At 38.7% G+C, this 26,755-nt stretch overlaps 1 protein-coding gene and 1 pseudogene across 1 annotated transcript in view; both read right to left on the reverse strand.

Annotated features, from left to right (window-relative positions):
* EEIG2 (EEIG family member 2) overlaps nt 1–26,755 on the reverse strand; it is a 100,922-nt gene that overhangs the window by 40,210 nt on the left and 33,957 nt on the right. Inside the window, exons 2-4 of the mRNA XM_061186240.1 lie at nt 17,886–18,006; nt 5,755–5,784; nt 494–610 (exon numbers count right to left, since the gene is read on the reverse strand). Coding sequence (XP_061042223.1) covers nt 494–610; nt 5,755–5,784; nt 17,886–18,006 — 268 coding nt within the window. The remainder of the gene's footprint in view (nt 1–493; nt 611–5,754; nt 5,785–17,885; nt 18,007–26,755) is intronic.
* LOC133088353 (pleiotropic regulator 1-like) lies at nt 10,258–11,794 on the reverse strand (annotated as a pseudogene).

The following is a 26,755-nucleotide window of genomic DNA, read 5'->3' on the forward strand; positions in this document are numbered from 1 at the left end:
TAATACTCCAGCTCTCTGAAGTGTGTATTCCCTCTGGGTTCATCAGAATACAGGGCTCCTGAAGGTACTTGGAAACAGTAGGGCAGATGCCCAAAGTGAGTTTCACCTGTCATTTCACTTGTTGCGAGAGAACCCAGTGACTTCTATGTGCCCACCACAGCTGCTTTGGAAATCACGTCTTGGGAGCTATAAGCATTGTAAGGTATTCATTTAAGATGCTCCTTCGGCTCATTGAGCCCTTATGCTGTAGTGGTTGTGTGCATTCTTCCCTGAACGTTTACAGCACCATGTGATCATGAAGGTGAACATTTGTTACTTTTCAGTGCTTCTGTGATTTGGATAGTTTTTTCTTCTACATGGTGAGTATTTCAGTGGTATGTTCAGCTTATGATCTCAATACTGATTCCCATCTTGCCCTTGACAGTATATACCTATGATTATTTAAAGGCAGAGAATCTCATTTGTTGACATGTAAATCTAGAAACGTGCTTACTTTAAGAATGGAATTATCCTGTCTTGTATTTTTGGTATCATAGCCTTCCAGTAAACAGCGACGAGTGGTATTTCCTGATCCAGCAAACTCTGCCAGGTTTAGATCTGCAAAGCCCAGCTATGAAAAGAAAGACAATTATATTAATAGAATATCTACTAGGCTTCTATCATATTATCTTTAAAATAAACATTCAACCCATGCTCTAGCCAAGTGGTCTCAAACTTCAGTTATTTGCAGTTTTTGCCAACTTAACAACACCTGTTCTATTCTCTGCTTAATATTGGGTTGGCCAAAAAGTTTCTTCGATTAATGAATACATTGTTCAATCAAGTTCTTGGTGAAAATGAAAAATGTGTCTTTTTACTTAAAACCGAACGAACTTTTTGGCCACCCCAATGTGTCTTAAAAAATTGGCTCCCTTTTTGTAAAAATGTATTACCTATTCTACTCTTTTTTTTCTTTTTTTAAAACTTTATTTATTTATTTATGGCTGTGTTGGGTCTTCGTTTCTGCGCGAGGGCTTTCTCCAGTTGCGGCAAGCGGGGGCCACTCTTCATCGCGGTGCGCGGGCTTCTCACTGTCGCGGCCTCTCTTGTTGCGGAGCACAGGCTCCAGACGTGCAGGCTCAGTAATTGTGGCTCACAGGCCCAGTTGCTCCGCGGCATGTGGGATCTTCCCAGACCAGGGCTCGAACCCATGTCCCCTGCATTGGCAGGCAGATTCTCAACCACTGCGCCACCAGGGAAGCCCTATTCTACTCTTGTCTTAAGAAATATGATCTCTGAAATCACATATCTGATTGCTAAATGTATTTTTCTGTACACATTAAAATACATAACTTAACGTAAAAATAATGCATATTAAACAACTGAAATCACTGCAAGTAGCAGTGGTGCTCACACCGCTCTATGGGAAATACTAGCAGACCAATCCTGGTCATTTGCACACACATAGAGAAAACCAATCAGACTCTCCTCTCCCTGTTCTGGTCTGGCTCCATTCCCAGTTAACCACTGGTGACTGCAGATAGTTGCAGGTTATTAAGTTCTCACTGCCCACCCAAGAGCGAAATGACTTAAGTGTACCACATACTCTCTTTGGTACAAGCTCCTCCTCCTTTACCACCTTCCACAACATTTGCCTTGCTGGTCCCCCGTGAGCTGAATCTCTCTTTATGAAGCCTTCTTCCTTCCTTCCCCACACCAACCTTCTCTGCTGTTACCCAGAAGCTCAGCTCAAACGCATTCCTCCCTCTTATTACTACTCAGGTTTGGTCCCCATTTTCTGCAGCTACCAAAGATGACCCTATGGTCTTTCCTCTGATGTTGCTCAACCCTACTTCTCATTTCCAAGTGGTACAAAAAAATCACTCCTTTATATCATTATTTTTTGAACAGTCTATTCTATATGACTAAGTGTATATAGTCTTTTATTAACAAAAAAATGTTTTGAGCTTGCAGTTAATTAAGTACATCTCCCTGAATATATAATAAAAAGTATTATACACGTCAAACCCTGCTTGATTTTAAGTTGAGTGCTGTGATTTTAAGTTGCCTGCTTTAATGCTTTAAGACATGCAGTGAAGAACATACGAATGGCATTTAAGATGAAGATTTTTATTGTAGGATGGAGCATTATTTTAGTGGTTTTTAATTGTTATAAGAAGAATGAAGAAGAAGAACTTAAGAGACCAGTTGAAGGACCACAAGCTCCAAAAGCAGTAAGTCAGGAACATATCAAGCCACAGGTAATACCTACCTAATCTTCACATGATTACTCTGGTCTTACTGCCTCTTTTAGGGGTCCAAGAGATCAGCAAAAAGCCTGGATATGTCCAGGGCAAAGCCATATCCAAATGAACATGGGAAGACTCCTGTGGCTGTGTGATCACACATCATCCACATGCCTTATTTCATACATTATCCTTTCTCTTTGAACCTCCAATACCTTTTCCATCCACACTCTTTGCTGATGCCTTGCTTACTATTTCACTCAGAAATAAAAGCAATCAAAACAGCATTCAACTTCCACAAGCTCTTATCACCAGCCACATCCACTCGCCTACCTGAAACTGTGCCCACATATTTACCTTCCCACTTACTGTAAGTGAGCTGGCTGTGCTCCCATCCAAGGCCAACCACTCTCCTCTCACCTATTCAAGTTCATCGCTTCAGGGATTCTTCCCTCTCTTTGGATCATTCCCAGAACACAAACATAATGGATTTTCTCCCATCTTAATGAACTAAAGAAAACAAAACCTCATGCCACACCTCTCTCCAGTCTACTGTAATATTCTTCTACTCCCCTTTGGAGCAAGACTCCTCGAAAGACTTGTCTATATTGACTGTCTCTGATTCCTCTGTCCATGGCCACCTCGTCAACTTCATTTCCCCCTCTCCTCCTCATCCACTCTTCCAGCCACAAGGTCCTTTTCCTTGAAAAATGCCAAGATCAGCTCAAGGCCTTTAGCACTTACTGTTCTTTTGCCTGATACATTCTCTCTTAGATCTTCTCACAGCTTTCTTCCTCACTGCATTAGGGTCTATGTTCAAATGTCATCTCTCTAAAGGGGCCTCCCCTGACCATTCTAGAACATGCCTGGCTCCCCCCTCCCCTCCCCTGTAGCTGTCACTGTCTACCCCTTATCCGCTTTATTTTTCTTAGTAGTTATCATCACATCATGTATATACACATTTCATATTTATTTTATTGTCTGTCCCCCTCCCTCAATCCCCCATTAGAATGTAAGCTCCCCAAAGTCAGGGATTTTTGTCTGTTTTGTTTACTGCTGTATCTCTAATACTTAAAATAGTGGCAGGAACAATGGCACATGGTAGGCAGTTAACACGTATTTTTTGAATGAAAAACAGCCCTTTGGCTTACCATCCACTGTTGGAATGCTGGTATTACAGTCACTAAGCATAAAGCAAGTTTTTTAAAAAAAGAATCTGGTCAGTCCCCATTGAGAAAGCATGCTAAGGTCAACATTTACTGAGCACCTTTTATGTGCCAGGCCCTGCTTTAAATACTGGAAAACAGTGATGAACAGGACAGACAAGAACCGTCTTGCAAGAGCTTACGTTGTAATGAGGTACAAGAGAGTCCATATTTCCTTATGATTTTCTCTTTGGTTTCACTGAGATAACTGTCTCAATAAAATGGCATATATATATATATATAAATTGTAGGTATAACTGTGGCAGAGCTTCCTTCAATTGGCAAATAATTTTGAGCATCTTCATTGCAGATAATGTTAGGTATTAGGAATGTATATTATTCCTATTCTCAAGGAACTCATAGTTTAATAAGGGAAGATAGAAAAGGAAATAAATTCCTATAAAAAAGTATAAGTGCTGTGATAAAGGAAGGCACAATTACAAGAAAGAGAGGAAAAGAAAATTTCTCAGTGGGGAGGGAAGACTAAGTTGAGTTTTTAATGATATATGAGTCGACAGAAGCACATGCATGACAGGGAAAACATCAAGTCACAAGGCAACAAGGCTAAAACAGCACGGCACACTCCAGGAATGTTCTCTGGGCAGTATGTCTGAAGCATAAGGATGAGTGAGTGAGTGGGTGAGTGTGCAGACAGATGATTTGCAAACCAAGATGGGTCCAATATGCTAGGTTAAAGACTTTTCATTTCATTTTCCTTTACAGGCAATAGAGAGCTGCTGAAGGACTAAAAGTGGGGGAAGGATATGATCATCTTTGAATTTCAGAACAATCCCTCTGGCTATAATATAGAGGATGAACTGGTGGGAGACGACAGAGGCAGAGAAAAGATAGGAGGCCAATGCAGGTTTTAAATAAGAAATAATGAAGGCATAACCTAGGGCAGTGGTCTTGCGACTGGAGAGAAGAGATGGTTTCAAAAGCTTTTTAGAAGGGAGAAATCAAGATCTGTCAGTCAAAGCAGACCGTTTTTTGCCTACCCACCATTCAATGCCCTGATATTCCTTGCTAGCAAGTCCTGATTTTATTCAAGTGTCCACTCTTAGCTCATCCACGTACACAAGGAAAGTAACCCAACCTCTAGCTGACTGTTAAATTGTGATTAGTCTAAGCTAACCATGGCAATCCATTCCTACTGCCCATGACTAGTTTAGGAGTGGGCGTATGATCCAGTTGTGTCCAATCAAAGGTACAGGGAAATCCTCTGGGGAACATGTAGGAAAAGTTTTCTCACTTGAAAAAGTCATAAATGGGGAAGCAGCTGGGCTTTGTCATATGTGAATATGTTGACTAAAACTTGAGCAGCTAGCCACCTCCTGACCATGAAGGAAGCTAGCCAAGGACAAAGCCATCACATACAGAATGTAAGAAAAAAAAGAGAAAAGTAACATGGATTCTTGATGATGTTCTTTAGTCAGTGGATTAACCAATCCTGGAGCAGCTCCATCTCACATCTATAGCTCTATCTCATATCTACCTGTTTTGTGAGATTAAAAAAATCTCTAGGTGAGGAGGGTTTTCTGTTACTTGTACCAAAGAGCATCCTAACTGATATTGCAGCCAACTAGTTTTAGAGGGGTAGGTAGATTTGATAGTTGAAACTAGTGCCCTGGTTCTTGGCTTAGATGCTTAGATGACTAGATTGATGGAGCTACCATCACAGAGAAATACAAGAGGAGTATGTGGGGAGTTCCCTGGTGGCCTAGTGGTTAGGATTCTAGGCTTTCACTACCGTGGCCCGGGTTCAATCCCTGGTCAGGGAACTGAGATCCTGCAAGTGACACAGCGTGGCCAAAATAAAAAAAAAAGTGGTTTAGAGATAAAGAGGTTTAGAAATAAAAGAGTTGGGTTTCTGATAGTATTATTAATTACTAATTCCTTCTATCCAGAAAAAAAGTGAGCACATTCATTAGTAATTCCATACAGCTAGTAAAAGTATAAAGGACAGTAGTGATCATGTATACAGAGTGCTAAGAGAGCACAGAGGGGGAGTCCTATTCCACTGGGGGTTGGGTGGGACTGAGAATACTTCCCAAGGGAAACTGAATTAACAGTTGCTATTGTTTAATGCAAACCAGAGATTGCCTCCTAGTAAGGAAACTGAAACTTAAGAATAACATCCCATAATCAACATTCAGAAAGAATATGCCTATAATTTATTGTTGGATCCAACTATTCAATCTCTGAGTTGCTTTATTTAAAAACAGCCAAGCTTAAATAGCAATTAGAAAAGCAAACAATTTAAGCTTATAAATAGCAATGAATGATATTACAAATTCCAAAGGCGTTAAAGAACACCAACTTACCTTTGCATAAGCTTTTCCACCTTTTAATTCCTGCCAAAGATAAAAAACACTATAAGGATATCATATGACTAAAGATTTAAAATTAAATATATGTTAAATAATTTTGAGGTAGATATTTACAGGCTAGCAAATATAGAGTAAAATTCTGATGATCTTAAATCCAACTGTTTGGATGTCCCCTGCCCCCCTGAAAATAACCAGAATTTTTATTTAGAATTTAACTTAAATCTGAAGGAGACAAATGGTGAGAAGACAAGCTAATATTTAATCTATTTGCTGAAGAAGAAACTGCCAAAAATGTCCTGGACACATTGCAAGAACATGAATCACCAAAGAAAGGTTAAATTAATTACTGAGTTAAGCATATTAATAATATATTGTACAAAGATTTCAACAAGAGTTGAAACCCCCGCCCCAGAGACAACCGCTGTTATCAATTTTTAGGAATTGTCCAAAAGATGTGTATATACATTTCTGCTTTACTCAAATGACAGCACACTACATATACTGTTCTATACCTTACTTTTTTCCACTTAATATATATGGCATTGTTCTACGGTAATACAGTAGAAACTCCCTCATCTAATTCTTATCTAAGTGAAGGAGACTGGCAAAAGTGAAAAGTAAAAAAAAAAAAAATATATATATATATATATATATATCTCTCTTAACATTTTACTTTAAAATATATAACTACATTAATTTGCCAAATCCCTCAATTTAGGATATCACACAGATGCAAGAATTAAGTGTAAAACACTTAGAACACTGCTTAGTATACAGTATACGTACTCTGTATTATGTGTTTGCCATTAAAATTAGGGCCAAATTCTCCTCTCCTCACTCACTTTTTTTTTCTAGTGGGTTTTTTTTCTTTATTTAAGTTTACAAAATACATGCTTATAGAAAATTAAAACATTATAGAAATATACAAAGCCAATCATGAAAGTTCTCCCATAATCCCATTCTCACAAAGCCACTGATAACAATGTGGTGTTACTTCTCCATTATTCTTTAGAGCATAAACAAGTTACTCTACCAAAAAAAAAATGCTTGCACAGCTTCCTTTTTTATATAAGAGTAAAATTTGGACATATTATTCCAGATATTTCTCACTCTTAATGGAGAGAAACTACATGAAGATACCATAACCTATTATACCAGTCCCTTATTGTTAGGACATCTGGGCTAGTTTTTTTTTTAATAAATTTTATTTATTTATTTATTTATTGGCTGCATTGGGTCTTCGTTGCTGTGTGCGAGCTTTCTCTAGTTGGGGTGAGCAGGGGCTACTCTTTGTTGCGGTGCGTGGGCTTCTCATTGTCGTGGCTTCTCTTGCTGCAGAGCATGGGCTCTAGGTGCGTAGGCTTCCGTAGTTGTGGCACGTGGGCTCAGTAGTTGTGGCTTGCGGGCTCTAGAGCTCAGGCTCAGTAGTTGTGGCACACGGGCTTAGTTACTCTGCGGCATGTGGGATCTTCCCGGGCCAGGGCTCGAACCTGTGTCCCTTGCATTGGCAGGCGGATTCTTAACCACTGTGCCACCAGGGAAGCCCAGGGCTAGTTTTAATTAAAGACAAAGGTAATATAAATTTGCTGTGTACAGTTGTCTGATTATTCCCATTAGGCAGTTTCCTAGTAATTTCATTTCTTTTTTCTTTTTTTAAATTTTTATTTATTTATTTATTTAATTAATTAATTTATTTTTGGCTGTGTTGGGTCTTCGTTTCTGTGCGAGGGCTTTCTCTAGTTGTGGCGAGCGGGGACCACTCTTCATCGCGGTGCGCGGGCCTCTCACTGTCGTGGCCTCTCTTGTTGCGGAGCACAAGCTCCAGACGCGCAGGCTCAGTATTTGTGGCTCACGGGCCTAGTTGCTCCGCTGCATGTGGGATCTTCCCAGACCAGGGCTCGAACCTGTGTCCCCTGCATTGGCAGGCATATTCTCAACCACTGCGCCACCAGGGAAGCCCAGTAATTTCATTTCTAATGAAGAGTTAGCCAAAGATTCCAAGCATCTTCAGTATATTCTGGAAAACTACCAAAGGTTGTAACAACTACACTCCCACCTACAGCATGCAAGATGGGATATGTATATTTGGAAATGCTTATTCAAAATTATGGTATAATTTCTTAATTTGAAACAAATTTTAAACTGATTGTTCCTGTAATTTTGTTTTCTAACTATAGAAAGTGAAGTGTGACAAATTTTCTTGCCTGATAGGGAACCAGGATCCTAAGGACAGGGTTTGTAAAACTCAGTATATGCCAGAAAGAGGCACAGGCATCAGAAACTTAAGTAACACTTTTCTATGAAGTCTTCACAAAAGACTGCAGCCCTTGCTATAGCTTCAAATACGTCCATTGGTATCTCCAGTTATTTCTCCAGGGTTTGATACCTATATTGGTAACCTACTGCTTGTGGAATACAATTGAAACTCAAAACATAAACTTTCCCCGCCACCACCAGCTGTTCTCATTCAACTGCAGCAGACAACTCTCTACTCCTGGGACACACACCTCTCACATGTCTGGTTTGTCACTTCACACCTCATTTTAGAGTACCCTTTTTCTTCTCTGACCTCTCTCAAGACTCAGCTCAAACACCACTGACTCTTATGAAGTCTTCCATAATCCTCCTCAGGGAAAATAAATGGGCTTTTCCTCTGTGTTATCCTGGCTTTTTTAAAAAATAAATTTATTTATTTATTTTTGGCTGTGTTGGGTCTTCGTTTCTGTGTGAGGGCTTTCTCTAGTTGCGGCGAGCGGGGGCCACTCTTCATCGCGGTGCGTGGGCCTCTCACTATCGCGGCCTCTCGTCACGGAGCACAAGCTCCAGACGCGCAGGCTCAGTAGTTGTGGCTCACGGGCCCAGTTGTTCCGCGGCATGTGGGATCTTCCCAGACCGGGGCTCGAACCCGTGTCCCCTGCATTGGCAGGCGGATTCTCAACCACTGCACCACCAGGGAAGCCCTATCCTGGCTGGTACCTCTATGACAGCATTTCTGTAATAAGGTACTGAAGTGGAAGTCTTAAAGCAGTGGTCCCCAACCTTTTTGGCACCAGGGACCAGTCTCATGGAAGACAATTTTTCCATGGACTGGGGCTGGGGTGGGGGGGGGATGGTTTCGGGATGATTCAAGTGCATTACGTTTATTTTGCACTTTATTTCTATTATTATTACATTGTAATATATAATGAAATAATTATACAACTCACCATAATGCAGAATCAGTGGGAGCCCTGAGCTTGTTGTCACTTGCCACCCACTGATAGGGTTTGATATGAGTCTGCAAGCAACTGATTTATTATGGTCTCTGCAGTCAAACCTCTCTGCTAATGATAATCTGTATTTGCAGCAGCTCCCCAGCACTAGCATCACCACCTCAGCTCCACCTCCGATCATCAGGCATTAGATTCTCATAAGGAGCACGCAACCTAGACCCCTGCATGCACAGTTCACGGTAGAGTTCGCGCTCCTATGAGAATCCAATGCTGTCACTGATCTGACAGGAGGCGGAGCTCAGGCAGTAATGCAAGTGATGGAGAGTGGCTGTAAATACAGATGAAGCTTCGCTCACTCACCCGCCGCTCACCTCCTGCTGTGCGGCCCAGTTCCTAACAGGCCACGGACCAGTACCGGGGTTGGGGACCCCTGTCTTAAAAGACAGACACACCTCACCTGTCTACTTCCTGAACAGTATCTAGTGCAGAACTTTATAGAACATGCACTCAAAAACTGTGGAATAGGGCTTCCCTGGTGGCGCAGTGGTTGAGAATCTGCCTGCCAATGCAGGGGACACGGGTTCGAGCCCCGGTCTGGGAAGATCCCACGTGCCGCGGAGCGACCAGGCCCGTGAGCCACAATTGCTGAGCCTGCGCATCTGGAGCCTGTGCTCCACAACAAGAGAGGCCACGATAGTGAGAGGCCCGCACACCGCGATGAAGAGTGGCCCCCGCTTGCCGCAACTAGAGAAAGCCCTCGCGCAGAAACGAAGACCCAACACAGCCATAAATAAATAAATAAATAATTAATTAATTAAAATAGCTTAAAAAAAACCCCAAAAAACTGTGGAATAAACATACAGAAGACTGCAAATCCTCTAATCCCAAATTATCAGTCACAGATATCAGTTTTTAAAGGATTAAAAAGAAAGACTGCTCCCCTCAAAACATGTCCTACTACAGTAAGCAGTTTTGTAAGTTAAAAAAAAAAGGGTGTTTTAATAAAAGTGATAAATCATTCTATCTTTAGGAGAGTTATGTTCAACAAACCCACATATGCTTGATATCTGCATCTTACCTCCCAGGATCTCAAACTGTTTATTTTAGAAATAAAAACATGGGGAGAGGACAGTTCATTGTAAAATATGAAAAAGCAATGATTCAGGCATGTGAGTTTTTGCTTTATATTCCTAGCCAGAGCACAAATCACTGGATATTCTCATCAACACCAAGCTTAAAGAGAAACAAAAAACAGAACTGGAACCACCATGAAGACAACGCCACATTAAAATCTCTTTCTCTTGATAATTTCTGGCTTCCAGCTGACTGGATGAGTTTCTTCTGTTGCTGTATCATCCTCTCCGTACATTTTAATGGTTTTATCAGCTTCAGCTGTTAGTAACCGACTTTCAGACTGATCAAAAGCACAAGCAAATATTCCTGACTCATTGTCCAAAGACCCAGGCTGCACTGCTGCATGAACTCTCTGGAAACTGTAGCCAGTTCTCCAGTCCCAAAGATGCATAATGCCATTGTCAGCTCCAGATACAAACACTCCATCAAAATTTACTGTCAGGGTATTAATAATAGCATTGTGACCAGAAAGATTTTGAATGAAACTTCCATCGGGGAATTTCCACTGTTTTATGTTATCTGGAGAACCAGATGCAAATGTGTAATGTCTTGGATGTAAAACCACAGCCCTGACTGACTTTTTGTGATTTGTTAATGTGACCCTTGTTTTTCCAGCCACCAAATCCCATAATCGTATTGTAGTGTCATGGCTTCCAGTAATAATTTGTGGTTCTGCAGCTTGACACCTCACTGCAGCCACCGCGTTAGTATGTCCAGATAACGTGTGTACGCTGGCTTTAGTTCTCACATCCCAAATCCGTGCAGTTGAGTCTCGGCTACAGGTCACCAGCAGGTTGATTGTTGGGTGCACATCCAAACCATACACTGTACTCAGATGTCCATGAGAGTGCCTTATAACCTTATGATACTCAAGATCCCAGCAGTTGACTTGTTTGTCTTCTCCACAGAACAGGTACGCACTCCTTGTGCTCACTATCACACCATGCACTGTACTGACGTGCCAACTTAATGACAGTTTTAACTTGCCACTAGCCAAGTCCCAGATCTTTATAGTTCTGTCAGCAGATCCAGTAACAAACCACTGATTTACAGGTTCCACAGCAATACATCAAAACCAGCCAAGATGCCCACTGATCACTCTGTAGAGTTTCCACAGTGGGTGCCACTGAGGTTTTGGCATCATAGGGGCTTTTTTAGACATCAGTGTGGAGTTCTTGGCATTGCCACCATCCATAACAACTGCCCCTGCAGGCTGTGACTGGTCAGAAGCCCCAGGGTGTCGATATTCACCTCCAGCAGGTGCACTACGGTTTGCGTCGACCCTGGCTTGAGAAGTAGGTAATGCCACAGCTAAGGACTGTGCAGCTGATTCACTCAGCATTCTTTGGATCTTATTGTCCGCTGTCAAAGCAATCCCAGGTGCTGGTGGATATGGATGTGTACCTGTCGCCAAACATTGAACTTCTTGTCCTTGATTGGAAGGATACTGTTTGTGTCCATATGAATCTGATGCATTCTGAGGGTCTTTCTCTTTAAGATTTTCTTTTGAGGTAGGCATATGCAACACAGGACCATACTCATTATGCAGCTTGATTGCCATTTCTCATTTGTGACTGTTCATCCAAAGACACAGGTTTTCCATTATCAGCCACAAACATGACATGGGTTCTCTTCAATGACCTGAACACAAGTGTGTGCACAGAATGTTTCTGTACCTCCTCAACCATGATGCCATGGTCTACGTAGTCGCTCCGGCAGGGAAGAAACACTAATCAACAGGATGGAAACCGCCGCCACAGCTCTCCTCACTCACTTTTAAAAATGTGTTTGCTGAATGGAGCTGTCTCTTTTCTTTCTTTCATAAACCAGATACACAACACATTAGCTACCATTTCCATCTTTAAAGAGGAGAATTGAAATAAGCTGAAGAGTAATCTATGGTAAATTCTATTGTTCATGAATATTTGCTATCCCTCCCCTTCCCTGCCCATTTAGTGAGGCTGTGGCCATGCCACCAGATCTACTCCATTATGAATTACCAAATTTTCTTTCTTTATTAGGTCACTGTCATATCATTAATAGCGCCTTTCACCAAACAAAGCAAAACAAAACTTTCTCCAGGTGATCCGTGTCTCTACTGGCTAATTCTTTTCTTTGCTCCCCTTTACAGCCAAACTCTTCAAAAGATTTACCCAAATATGCTGTATCCCACTCTCTATTCAATCTACTCTAATTGGGCTTTTGCCCTCATTTTTCCCTCTGCAGTGGCTCTAAGGATTGCCAATGATCTCCATTTTTATTAAAGCCAAAGGCTTTGTCTTATCTTACTTAATTTCACAACAGTATTTGACAGGCTTGGCCACTCTGCCTCCTTCCTTATACCATTTTGCTCTTTAAACTTCCAAGGTGCCACCATTGCCTAGTTTTCCTCCTACCTCTCTGGCTGCTCCTCACTCTCCTTGGCAAGACCTATTCCTTTATTCAACCTCTGTGGAAAGAATGCTAGTTGTATCCCAACTATCTATTCTCCCCCTCTCCATAGTAATAGAATCCTCTATTTTTAGTTGGGCACTGGCTACCCAAAATAAAGTAACTGACTACATTTTCCACTTGCTTTTTGTACTATGGCAGCATAACTAAGATCTGGCCAAAAGTATACAAGAAGTGATATATATGAATTCTTCCTCCTTTCTTGTACCTGCTAAGTACTTTTATACTACCTCTAAGTGTTTGGTCTAGGCCTCTTGTCTTCTCTATCTACACTTTCTCCCTGGTTTATCCCATTCAGGTCTATGGCTTTAAATAAAGATTGTATGCTGATGACTCTCAAATCTTTATCTCTAGTCTGAACTTCTCCCGAGAGTAGTATTTTAAATGCCTACATGACATGTCCACTTGATGTCTCATAGACACCTCAAATTTAACATGGCCAAAATAGGCCTACTGATCTCTATTTATCTGCCCCCAAAATTGCTCCACTTTGAGTTTTTGCCATTTCAATAAATAGCACAATCATCTACCCATATGCTCAGGCAAAAGGTCTAAGAGTTATTCTCAATTCAGTTTCCCTCATTCACTATATCCAATCCATTAGTGGCGGTCTACCTCCAAAATACATCCTGAATCATACCACCTCCACTGTTATAACTCCATGCCAAAACATAAGCATTCCTCACCTGAACTATTCCACTCAGTTAAGTGGTCTCTGTAATTCATCCTTCGTATAGCAGCAAAAGTGATCTTAAAAGATCACATCTCTCCTTATTAAAATCCTCAAATTGATTCCAAATCTAATTGGAATAAAATCTAAACTCCTATAAGGCTCCACCTGATCCAGTGCCTCCAACCTCATCATCAAGGACTTCCCTTTCCATGTTTTCCATGTTCCAGCTAGGCTGGTCTTCTATCTTTAAACATGTCAGATTTGTTGTTTATCCTGCATGAGGTTCACAGTACTTTTGAATCTGTGGCTCAGTATCTTTCATCAGTTTTAGAAGATCCTAAGCCACAATCTCTCACGTCTCCTTCTAGGGCTCCAATTTTGTGTGTGTGTGTGTGTGAAACCTTTACACTGTTTCCCATGTCTTACACTCTGTTCTGTGTATCCCACCCTTTTTCTCTCCATGATTTAGTCTGGATATTTTCTTTTGTCTTATTTTCCAAGGTTTTCTTCAGTTGTGACAAACCTGCTGTTAAATACATCTGTTGAGATTTAGTTTCATCTACTTAGCTTTAAATATCAGTTATTGTATTTTTCAGTTCTAGAATTCAATTTGATTTTTTAAATAGTTTCAAGTTCTCTGATGTCCTGTATTGCTGACTAATTACAATTATTGTAAAAAGTCTGTCTTAGATCTTCTCCAAATCTGTATCTTCCATGGGTCTGTTTTTATTATCTATTTTTCCTTTTGATTTTGGTCATGTAGTCATGTCTTTTAGTATGCTTGGTAATTTGCGTGTGTGACAACTTGAAGAAATAATTTTAGGCTCAGAGTAATGTAATTCTCCTCCAGAGAAGATATATTGATACATTTGCTTCTGGCAAGTAGTAAGGTCAGGGACTGAGCTAACCTTCATCCAAGCAGCGACTGAGCTGATTGGAAGTTGAATTTCAGTTTTTGTAAGGGTCGATCTATACCCACTATACTCCTTCTTCTAGGCTGAAACTCTTAGAGAGTCTTAGACTAAAAGCTAAGAGAGTCCCAACTTAAAGCTTAGAGAGTCCCAACTAAAAGCTTGGGGTATTTACCAAGGCTCCTTCTGCTGGTGGGCCCTGGACTCCATTTTTGTACCCATAGTCCTGTAAAATTGCCAGAATCTCAGCTCAGCTTCTTAGCCTCTCCATCACTGCTTTTGGCTCAGCTCCTTAGCTACTGCTTACAAATGAGCAAATGCTTTGAGGGTAAAAGCAATGCCAAATGTCAGGCTCATCTCTTTAAGCTTCCCTGGTCTATGATTCTAAGCCTCATAAATCCTTACTGAAGCAGCTTCTGATGCCTTCAAGCAGCTATTTTTAATATTTTGTCTAGCTTTTCTGGTTGTTCTCAGAGGGAAGGGTGGCCTGTAACAAGCCAGTCCATTAATTTCAGAAGCATAAATCCCCAGGTTTATTATAATCTTAGAGCCTGCTATGGAGTGAATTGTGCTCCCCGCAAAAATACGTTGACATCTTAACCCACAGAACCTCAGAATATGACCCTATTTGGAAACAGAGGAGTCTTTACATAGGTAATCAAGTTAAAATGAAGTCCTAATCCAATATGACTGGTGTCTTAATAAAAAATGGGAAATCTGAACATAGACATGCACTGGAGTTAGACAGCTACAAGTCAAGGAAAGCCTTGTCTTCAGAGGGAGCATGGCCCTGCTGACATCTTGATTTTGGACTTCTGGCCTCCAGAACTGTAAGACAATAAATTGTGTTAAGCCACCCAGGTTGTGGTGCTTTGTTACAGCAGCCCTAGCGATCTAACAAAGGGCTTTTTAACTTTCAGGTCTGTGACAGTTAATTTTATATGTCAACTTGACTGGGTCATGGGGTGCCCAGATATTTGGTTAAATATTATATATTAAGGTATTTTTTGCAATGCAGAAAATATTTATACAGTTGACTTTACTAAATTTTCTTTATGGGTTCTCACTTTTACATAATAATTAGATAGGATAGGTAGAGTAAGTTCAGTAAATATTTCCATTTACCAAGCATGGTAAGAGAATGCTAGTGGTTCACCAATATCTCTTCTCTCCTTCTTTAGTGTTGGAATCTGACAGCCACTCAGTTAGAGACTACATTCACAGCTTTTCTTCCAGTTTGGCACGATCACATAACTAAGTTCTAACCAGTAGGACATGAGCAAAAGCCATGAGCACCACTTTTGAGTCACGCACTAAAAAGGAATACATTTGTTCTCATGTGGCTTTTTCTTCTTTCTCACTGGTGGAGAGACAACAAGGCTAGAGCAACTTCCTTGGATCTAAAAATGGGCACCATAGAGTGAAGATGGCAGAGCTGCTCTACCAGCCCTGGATCCCTTGGCTATTACCCTAGAGAGACATACACTTCTATTTTGTTTAAGTTATTGTATATTTGGGTCTCTGTTTTAGCAGCTTATCATATATGGCTTAACTAATACACCAAACCATTATAGTCTGAAGAACTGGTTTATTTCAGTTGAATAAGCCCTACCTTAAGTAGCAAAAAAAAAAAGAAAAGTTAAAAAAAAAGGAATTCTGAGTTATCCTCTACTATAAATTGGTTACATATTTTCCTTTTCTTAAAATTCAAAGACAGATCATCTTTCAAAAATCATGATTTAAACTCCATTTAGAAAAAGTTTCTAAAAAACTAAAGATAGAACTACCATATGACCCAGCAATCCCACTACTGGGCATATACCCTGAGAAAAACATAATTCAAAAGGACACATGTACCCCAATGTTCATTGCAGCACTATTTACAATAGCCAGGACATGGAAACAACCTAAATGTCCAACAATAGATGAACAGATAAAGAAGATGCGGTACATATATACAATGGAATATTATTCAGCCATAAAAAGGAATGAAACTGGGTCATTTGTAGAGATGTGGATGGACCTAGAGTCTGTCATACAGAGTGAAGTAAGACAGAAAGAGAAAAAAATATCGTATATTAACACATGTATGTGGAATCTAGAAAAATGGTACAGATGAACCTATTTGTAGGGCAGGAATAGAGACGTAGACGTAGAGAACGGACATGTGGACACAGGGGGAAGGGGAGGGTGGGACGAATTGGGAGATTAGGTTTGACATAAATACACTACCATGTGTAAAACAGACAGCTAGTGGGAACCTGCTGTATAGCACAGGAAGCTCAGCTCGGTGCTCTGTGATGACCTAGATGGGTGGGATGGTGGGGGTGGGAGGGAGGTCCAAGAGGGAGGGGATATATGTATACATATAGCTGATGCACTTCATTGTACAGCAGAAACTAACACAAGATTGTAAAGCAATTTTACTACAATTAAAAAAAAAAAGAAAAAAGAAAAAGTTTCAATGTAAGAGTCACAGCAGGAATTAAGGTAGCAAGGGAAGAAGGTAGAATGATTTACTTATATCTTGGTTAATCCTAATAACTCAATGAGGAAGTTATTATACCCTTATTTGGATGAGGAAAACTGATTTTTAAAAGTCAGGAGAACTGCCTGAGGTTTCACAGTTAATAGATGATATATCTGGGATTCAAACCCAGGTCAATACGATGCCATACACACTTTCACAGCACCATCCTTCCCTTAAAGAAGCCTCCATTCAACTATTGCTGCTCCAAATGACTATTTTAGAGGTCTATTTTCATTAAAGGCTTAAAATCTATAAAACGTATGTATGTGCTTGTGATATATTTTAACTGAGTAAATTAAGCAGTATAAGAGAAATTAAAATATAATCATATACATCATAGTGCTATCAGTTCACTCAAAAAACAGAATAAAAAAGCTAAAAATACAACTTTTTATCTGATACAGAAGGATGCAAAACTGGAGTGGAAAAGAATGAGGCAAGGGACTCTTGCTTTTCATTCTAAATAGTTCTCTATTTAATTTCTGAACATGTATATGTTATTACTTTGGTAATTTAAAAAATGTATATAAAATGTAAAACATGAAGTTTACATTTTAAAGCCAGTAGTTTAATTCACCAGTAGTGGCTTCCTAATGGATTTCTCTTTTTCACCCAAAAAAGGTAGGATATATATATATGATATATATTAAGTTGAAACAATCTGAGATTGCAATTTTTTTAGATTATTGGTAATATGCTTCCACTTAATAAGTGGAAAAGGAACTATATAAAAAGGAAAACATGGACTTAGAATCAGAAAGATTTGTGCTTGAGTTCCTACTTTGTCAGTTATTAGCTAAGTGAATTTGGGCAAGTAACAACCTCTCTGAGCCTTGGTTTTCCTGAAGATGGAAAAAATAACACATACCTTCAGGGTTGTTATTAGACACAAAATATGTAAAGTCCCTAAAACTGGTGCCTAATAAAGAAGAGAAACTTAATGAATGGCAGGATAGAGACATTTACAGCCCCCAAACTAATACAAATAATTATATGTATAGTGATAATGAGATGAAGGTTCCTGAATAATATTTTAATTTATAACTTCAGATTCCTCATCATATTTGTCATAGTAATTTAAATTATGCTGCAAGTGTGAAGTGAAATTACATATAACAGTTCTAACAATAAAGTACAGCTAAATAAAGTGAGTCAGTGACTATGGAACTTATCATGGTTTCTGAAAGGGGAGAAGTACTAGGCTGTTTTTATACCTTCCTCACAGATACTCTGTAGATACAAGGGTCTAGGATGCCTGTGGTGGCACTTGCACTCATTTTGCACATAAATGAGAACTTCTTTCTCCAGTGAACACAGTTTGCTTGCACCACCTCCCTGAGGAAAAAAAAAAAAGAACCAGTTAATTAACTAGTATTGATGACATGCTAAAAAATAAAAAGCACACACACTCTTTCACTCAAGTCTATAATGCAAACATGACATATTAAAAACCAATATTTGGAAACAGTGAAACTTGAAGAAAACAAATTCCTAACAATGTGATCTGAAAATCTTTAGAAAGTTTTATTATCCACAGGAAACTGAAAAAAAAGTGAATTTACTTATCAATTCAATCAATATAAACTGATGCTTCACTATTCATTCATTCAACACACACTACACATTTGTTTGTATTAGATGTGATGATTATGTGCTAGGTGATTAAAATACGAAGATCAGAATGACAGTGTTTCTAACCTTATAGGGCTTATAGTTCAGTTAGTGTAAGAGACAGAAATATAAACAATACTTATTCTAAAATGAACTACTGTCACAGTTTCACTCCTATTCCAGCCATAAGAGCAAGAGCAGCTACCATTTATGGACAGTTTACCACATGCTATTTAATCTCACAACAACCCTAGGAGGTAACCGGCATTATCCTCACTTTACAGGTAAGGAAACTGAAGCACAAGGAGAGAAGATAACTCTAGGTCATTTAGGTAGGAAGTAGCATAACTAGCATTTAAACTAGGCTCATTTAACTCAAAAGCCCACTCGTCTATTTTTTCCAACAACTCTGCTCTTTCAAGTTTCCAGGCCTCCATACATGCTGTTCCCTCTAACGTTCCCTTAGAAAGGAAGGATAATTATTCCTCTAACATCAGAAGAAAAGAAAGGCAGTAGGCAAAAATAAAGACAAAGCTGGAGAAAGCAAAAAGGAAGGGCAAGAGAGCCCAGGTTAGTTTTCATTTTCTTAGCAAAGTAATAGATGAGGTTACTTCTACAGGATGATAGTAGCTGATGGGTGAGTTGTAAGTTTAGATAAAGGCTGAGGACGGTGAATGTGACAGGGAGTCAACTTAGTGGCTGCCTCAGTGAATAAAATGAGTTTGTATTGGGACAAATCAATTTGGTTTTATGGATTTCTCCATCAATGCACAGAAATCCAAGAACAAGAAGTGCAAAAACAAATATAATTTCAAAACCAAGTATGTGTTTGTGTGTGGTACGTGCATGCACATTTACTTATATACATTTAAACAGACATGCAAACAGAGAGGAGGGTGTGTGGTTTATCATAGGTTTAACTGTCATAACTTTAGCTTTTCTTTTTTATTAGGAAGCTTTAGGTGATTTAATGAATTATGATATGATGAGAATGTATATGTGTTCTTAGGGGAGTTTCCCTAGAAATCCAGCAGGGGTGCAATTTATCTGTATGGTCACAACACAGGCAGATTGAGAGTTGTTTGGCAAAGGACAGATCTGAAGGTGTTTGTCAGGCAACCTAAGGCATCCACAGTAAGATGAGCAGTAGCTAACCTGTATACTCAAAAATAGTGAATTAAAAAAAATTATTGAATAATAATGAAAATAACAAGCAAGAAAAAATAAAACCAGTATTTTTTTAATTGTTGCTTCCCTCTCAACATCTCTTGGCCTCAAGACTTGGTCAAGGCATCAGCCATGGCCTCTGGAGCTTCCCAAAAAAGGTATGCAGATATAACAATGTCCCAATACTCCTGGACCCTTCAAGAGTATGCTGAGCTTCAAGGCACTTTGTTGTTCCTGTTACTGAGACCACCAATATAATGATCAAGAATCACAGATAACATTAAAAAAAAAACCTGTTATTTTACTTTTCTGATAAAATTACATTAAAACGTCTGGTTAAGGATGGCAGTTTGGGTACCTGTATTAGCCTCTGCTCCCTCCCCAAAATCTTCTAAATTAAAAAAAAAAATTTTTGAAGTCACCATCACCAAGGACAAAGAGAACCAGACAGGAGACAAAAAAAAGTGGACAGGGACAGATAAGTGATAACTGATTAAGCACACTGAAGAAAGCTGAACCTTAAGCTGGTAATAATGAAAGCCATGAGAAGGAATCTAAAATTGATCTTGAAGTAGAATGAAGGAAGCACAAAAGGAGAAGGATTGATTGAAAACTGTTTTAGAAACAGAACTTCAGATCCTGTGACTCCTGCAGAAGACTGAGATCATTCTCCTGACAAGGTAAAACAAAGGGATCTCTGAAACACCTGACTTGAGGGCAAGGTATTGAAAATGGCATGATAGCATGACCATACTGGGGGGAGGTGGATGAAAGATGACTCACTGAATGCTGAAGCCTCCAATCTTCTCCCTTAACCTGCCTCCTCAGAATGCTGGAGCCAGGGCATATTCTTCAAGATGTGGAAAGAATATTCCCTGGGGAAGCCAATCAGCCCCAAAGAAAATGAGACAGATGTTGAGGGTTCCCAACAAAACAATCTACAGTGAAAATCTGAATCAATGAGCACCCGCCATATGCACAAAGCTAATCAACTTTTAGTGCTTCGTAGTAAATGAGCAGACACTTAGAGTCTCTTAATATGAAAGACAGAGATAAAAAAATAGCAAAAAGCAACTTGAAGAAAACAAAGTCTATGCTGGAAGAAGAAAAGATTCTCAGAGAGAAAGAAAGTACATCTACCATACAGGAATAGGATGCTGTTAAATTTTAAAAAAGGAACATACAGGAAACTAAAATGTACTCATGGAAATCAAAACTACTGGGCTTGATATTCTGTCTGTCATTCCAGATCCACTCTACCCTTTGCTGTGGCCCAGGAGGCTGGCTTTTACGGACTATATCAACCAGGCTCCCCTGCCCTCTGCCTCTGCATGTGCTAAAGGGACAAACAATGCAAAGATGGAGCGCAGGAGGAGAGAGAAGTTGGTGTATTTTTCTCCTGCTTTTTCCCTGTCAGGCCACGTGAAAAATAGGGAAGTGGTTGGGGACTGCAATTTTCCACAATATACCTTGTAGAACTTAGACTCTAAACTATATACGTTTAGGGACTTTCCTGGAGGTCCAGTGGTTAAGACTCCATGTTCCCAATGCAGGGGGCATGGGTTTGATCCCTGGTTGGGGAACTAAGGTCCTGAATGCCGCACGGAGTAGCCAAAAAAAAGCCAAACAAAAAAATAAACTACATGTATTTATAACTTGGTTAAAATAAAAACCAAATTTAAAAAGTTGTCTAGTATTGAATAATCTGAAAATGGGAACAAAAGTATATAACATTGCAAGCCATTTTTTTCTAACTGCTTTAAAAAAAAAACTCCAAGAACCTTCTTTATTGGCTAATACATGAAAATTAAACGGTATCTTAAAACGTTTTTCAGCCAATTATTCTAGAAATTATGTCATAAGTATAAAAAAACCATTAATACTCAGTGCAAAACCCTAAAACTTTGCTTTATATTCTGCTACTTTTCATTAATTTGTGAAACAATTCCTCAGCAATGCTAATTACAGAAATACATCTTTAGATTTTTACCTAGTTTAAAACGCCCTTATAATGTAGCAGCCTTTACATACCAAATGGTATATGCTATCACAAATGGAGGGCAGCTTTGACCTGAGTAATAAAAATAAGAGAAATCAAGCAAACTTCATATGTGGGTGTTTCTCTTTAAAAAACACATAAGTAGGAAAGGAGTATTTACAGAAACATTGGTCTAGTTTGGCTAGAGAGTGGAGGAAGGCAACATTAAGTCTGGTAGACTTGGGAAGAAACGAGATTAAAAAACTTTACCATTACAAATACAGGTAGATAATTGATATCATAGTATAGAATAGAGGTGAAGAATAAGTTTTCATAAAGGATATAATGTTAAATCTTAAGCAAAAAGAGTACGCTTCTATAACCCTATGTTCCCATCTACTTACTACCACTCTCTTTCCCTTCAGATCCAAGCTCTTTGAAGATGATGACGACAACAATGACAGCATTTATTGAGTGCTTATTATACAACAGGCATTGTTGTAAATACTTTACATGTATTAACTCATTGAGACCTCAAAACAACTTTATGAGGAAGGTACTATTACCTCCGTTTTACAGATAAAAGAAAAGGGGAAAGTCAGTGACTTGTTTGGAACTGGAATTTGAAGACCTGTCTACAGTGTAGACATTTTCCTTCCATTTCCTCACCTCTCAGTTACTTTTCCATGCCCTCAATCAGGCTTCTATCCTCCACCACTCCCCTGAAACTGCTCACCAGTGAACAATTAACTGCCAATCCAATGAGTTCTTTTTTATTATCGTAGTTGACTCCTCTCATAAGTTCTTGAAATACTCTAGTCCCTTTCTACTTCTGTGACTAGTTCTTCTCAGCTTCTTCTGTCACCTCAAAATGCTGATGTCCACCACTTAAAATGTTGATGTCTCTATCTCTAGCTTTCTTTTCTTTTTACTTTTATGGCCTTAACTACTATGTATACACTGAGAATATATAAATTTAAAGTCTTCTACTTTAGTCACTGGATTAATAATATATCCACCAATTTACTAGCAATCTCCACCTAGAACCCTTAGTCCCTAGGAAAGGCTTTAGGCCTCTGACCTCTGTCCATAATGGTACTCACCAGTAGGCTGGTTACCCACCAGCTTAACTAGTTAGCTAAACTAGTCAATGGATTGCTCAGGTACATATGTGATAGAGATTGCCAGTTGCTTATCCAATATCCAGTCTCGTCTCTTCTTTAAAAACAGAAACCTGGGACTTCCCTGGCGGTCCAGTGGTTAAGACTTTGCCTTCCAGTGCAGGGGGTATGGGTTCGATCCCTGGTCAGGGAGCTAGGATCCCACATGCCTCATGGCCAAAAAAACCAAAGCATAAGACAGAAGCAATATTGTAGCAAATTCAGTAAAGACTCAAAAAAAAAAAAAAATCGCCCACATTATATTCAGAATGGCAATGTGTCCAGTTAACAGACTGCATTTTCCCATTCTTCCTTGCAGCTTGGGGTAGCCATGGGATTGAGTACAAGCCAATGATATAAATGGAAGTTACTGGGTATAACTTCTAGAAAGACACAAGAAAAGAACTATAGTTAAGATATGTCCTTTTACCTTTCCTCTTTTCTTCCTTCCTCTACCTAGAAAACTGTAATGACAGCAGTTAGAGTGTCAATAGCCATCTTGGACCATAAGGTTACCTTGAGGAAAAGCAATGTGATGATAGTGCACAGAGACAGAAGAAAGATGGGTCCCAATAATCATGCAGCCCTGTCTCCCTCCAAACTTACACCTTATTATTTAAAATGCTTATTTGGGGTTTTGTTATATGCAGCTTAACCAAATCCTAATTGATATAGCCTAAGACTGATCATTCCCAAATAAAGGAATCTGTAAACTTCAAATGTTATTCTCATCATGGTAGGTGCTCCAGGAATCCCAGAGTCCTGTTCTCATTTAAAATTACTGTATGAAGCAAGACAGAGTAAGAGGTTCCTAGCCCTCATCCCCTTAAAGAAACAACTATTTGACAGACATCTACAAACAAAAGTGGCTTTGTTGGAACCTTGGGTTCCAGGTAGGAGGCTGTGACACTCTGATGGAGCCCAAAAACTAAGGAGGGCTGCTTTGAGAAGGCAGGCCTGCACCTCAGTTGGTACTAGATTTATTAATTTCCTTTGGTGATATCATGTTTACCTGACTCTTCGTGATCTGTGTAGTCTTGCATGGTGTCTGTGTGTTTGAAAGAGAAGACACCTCTTCCAGTCTTTACAGACTGGTTTTGGCAGGTAAAGACCTTCTCCTGCTGGAAGACTTCAATATCTCACTCACTATAATGGATAGATCATCCAGACAGAAAATCAGTAAGGAAACAGAACTGGACAACACTATGGAACCAATGGACTTAACAGATATATACAGAACTTTCTATCTATCAGCAGAAGAATACACGTTTTTCTCAAGTGTACACAGAACATTCTTCAAGATCAATCACAAGTTAGGTCAAAAGAAGTCAACAGATTTAACTAGATCTAAATCACTCCAAGTATCTTTTCCAGCCACAATGGAATGAAACTAGATACCAATAACAGTAAGAAGATGGGGAAATTCATAAATATGTGGAAAGTAAACAACATACCCCTGAACAACCATTGGTTCAAAGAGTAAATCAAAAGGGAATTAAAAAAATATCTCAAGACAAATAAAAACAAACCACAACATACCAAAACTTATGGATTGTAGCAAAAGCATACTAAGTTTACAGCAATAAACACTTCCATTAAAAAAGAAAGATCTCAAATAAACCTAACTTTATACCTCAAAACCTGAAAAAGAAGAAACTAAGCACAAAGTTAGAAGAGTGAAGGAAATAATAAAGATAACAGAGGACATAAATCACATAGAAAAGCAATAGAAAAAAATCAACAAAAATAAGAGTTGCCTCTATAAAAAGTAAACAAAATCAACAAACCCTTGGCTAGATAAATTTGAAAAAAGAGAGAAGACTCAAATAAAACCAGAAATGAAAGTGGAGATATTACAACAGATGCTTCAGAAATAAAAAGGACCATAAGAGGCTATTATGAACAATTAATTACATGCCAACATATTGGATGACCCAGAAGAAATCAATAAATTCCTAGAAATACACAACTTATCAAAACAATCAAGAAGAAAAAGAAAACCTGAACAGACCAATAAAAAATAAGGAGATTGAGTCAGTAATCAAAAACCTCTCTACAAAAAAAAGCCCAGGACCAGCTAGTTTCATGGGTGAATTCTACCAAATACTCAAAGAAGAATACCAATCCTTCTTAAACTTTTCCAAAAAAACAGAAAAGAGGGAACACTTTGAAACTCATAAGCAGCGTCATCCTGATACCAAAGCCAGACAAAAACACCACAAGAAAATAAAAGGCCAATATCCCTGATAAAGATAGATGTAAAAATCCTCAGTAAAATACTAGCAAACCGAATTTAACAAAATATTAAAAGGATAAACATATGCAAAATCAATGTGATATATATACCACAGTAACAGAATGAAGGATAAAAACCACATGACCATCTCAATAGGTGCAGAAAAAGCATTTGACAAAATTGAACATCCATTTATGATAAAGACTCTCAACAAAAGAGGTGTAGCAGGAGCTTACCTGAACACAGTAAGGACCATATATGAAAAGCCCACAGCTAATACCATAATCAATGGGGAAAAACTGAAAACTTTTCCTCTAAGTTCTAGTACAAGGTCAGAAAGCTCAGTCTCACCACTTCTATTCAACACTGTACAGGAAATCCTAGCCAGAGCAGTTAGATAAGAAAAAGAAATAAAAGGCATCCAAATTAGAAAAAAGAAGTAGAATTATCTTTATCTGCATGTGACATGATCATATATGTAGAAAACTCTAAAGACTCAACAACAACAAAAAAGATTAGAACTAATAAATGGATTCAGTGAAGCTGTAGGATACAAAAATCAACATTAAAAAAAATCAGGGTATTTTCTAGACACAAACAATGAACTGCCCAAAAAGGAAATTAAGGAAACAATCTCATTCACAATAACAACAAAAAGAATAAACTACTTAGGAATAAACTTAACCAAAGAGGTAAAAAACTTATAAACTGAAAATTATAAAACATTGATGAAAATTAATGAAGACACAATGGAAAGATATCCTGTGTTAACACAGATTGGAAGAATTAATATTCTTAAAATGTCTGTACTTCCAAAAGTGATCTACAGATTCAATGCAATCCCTACAAAAATCCCAATGGCATTCTTTACAGAAATAGAAAAAACAATCTTAAAATTCACATGTAACCACAAAAGACCCTGAATAGCCAAAGCTATTTTGAGGAAGAAGAACAAAGCTGGAGGCATCACATTTCCTGATTTCAAAATGTATTACAAAGCCACAGTAATCAAAACAGTATGGTATTGGCATACAAACAAATACAGACCAATGGAACAGAATAGAGAGCCCAGAAATAAATCCACCTATGTACACTCAACTGATTTTTGACAAGGGTGCCAAGAACACACAATGGAGAAAGGAGAGTGGTGCTGGCAAAACTGGTTATCCAATGCAGAAGAATGTAATTGGATCTGTAATTACCTCACACCATAAAAAAAAAAATCAACTCAAAATGGATTAGACTTAAACATAGGACCTGAAACAGTAAAACTATTAGAAGAAAACAGAAAAAAAGCTTCTTGACATTGGTCTGGGCAATGATTTTTTGGATATGATATCAAAAGCAAAGGCAACAAAAGCAAAAATAGACAAGTGTGACTGCATCAAACTAAGAAGCTTCTGCACTGCAAAGGAAACAATCAGCAGAGTGAAAAGCAACCTATGGAATGGAAGAAAACACTTGCAAACCATATTATGTGATAAGGGGTTAATATCCAAAATATATAAGGAACTCGAACAACTCAATAGCAAAAAACCCAAATAATCTAACTAAAAAGTGGGCAAAGGACTTGAATAGACATTTCTCAAGTGAATATATACCAAAGGCCAACAGATATATGAAAAGATGCTCAACATTGCTAATCATCAGGGAAATGCAAATCACCACAATAAGGTGTCACCTCACACCTCTTAGAATGGCTATTATCAAAAAGACAAAAGATAAATGTCAGCAAGACTGTGGAGGAAAGGAAACCTTTGTACACTGCTGGTGGAAATATAAATTGGTAAAGCCAGTATAGAAAATACTGTGAAGGGTCCTTAAAAATTAAAAATAGAATTATCAGGGGATATATGTATATGTATAGCTAATTCATTTTGCTGTACAGTAGAAACACAACATTGTAAAGCAACTATACTCCAATAAAAAATT

The sequence above is a fragment of the Eubalaena glacialis genome, chromosome 3, assembly GCF_028564815.1.
Source record: "Eubalaena glacialis isolate mEubGla1 chromosome 3, mEubGla1.1.hap2.+ XY, whole genome shotgun sequence".
NCBI lineage: Eukaryota > Metazoa > Chordata > Mammalia > Artiodactyla > Balaenidae > Eubalaena > Eubalaena glacialis.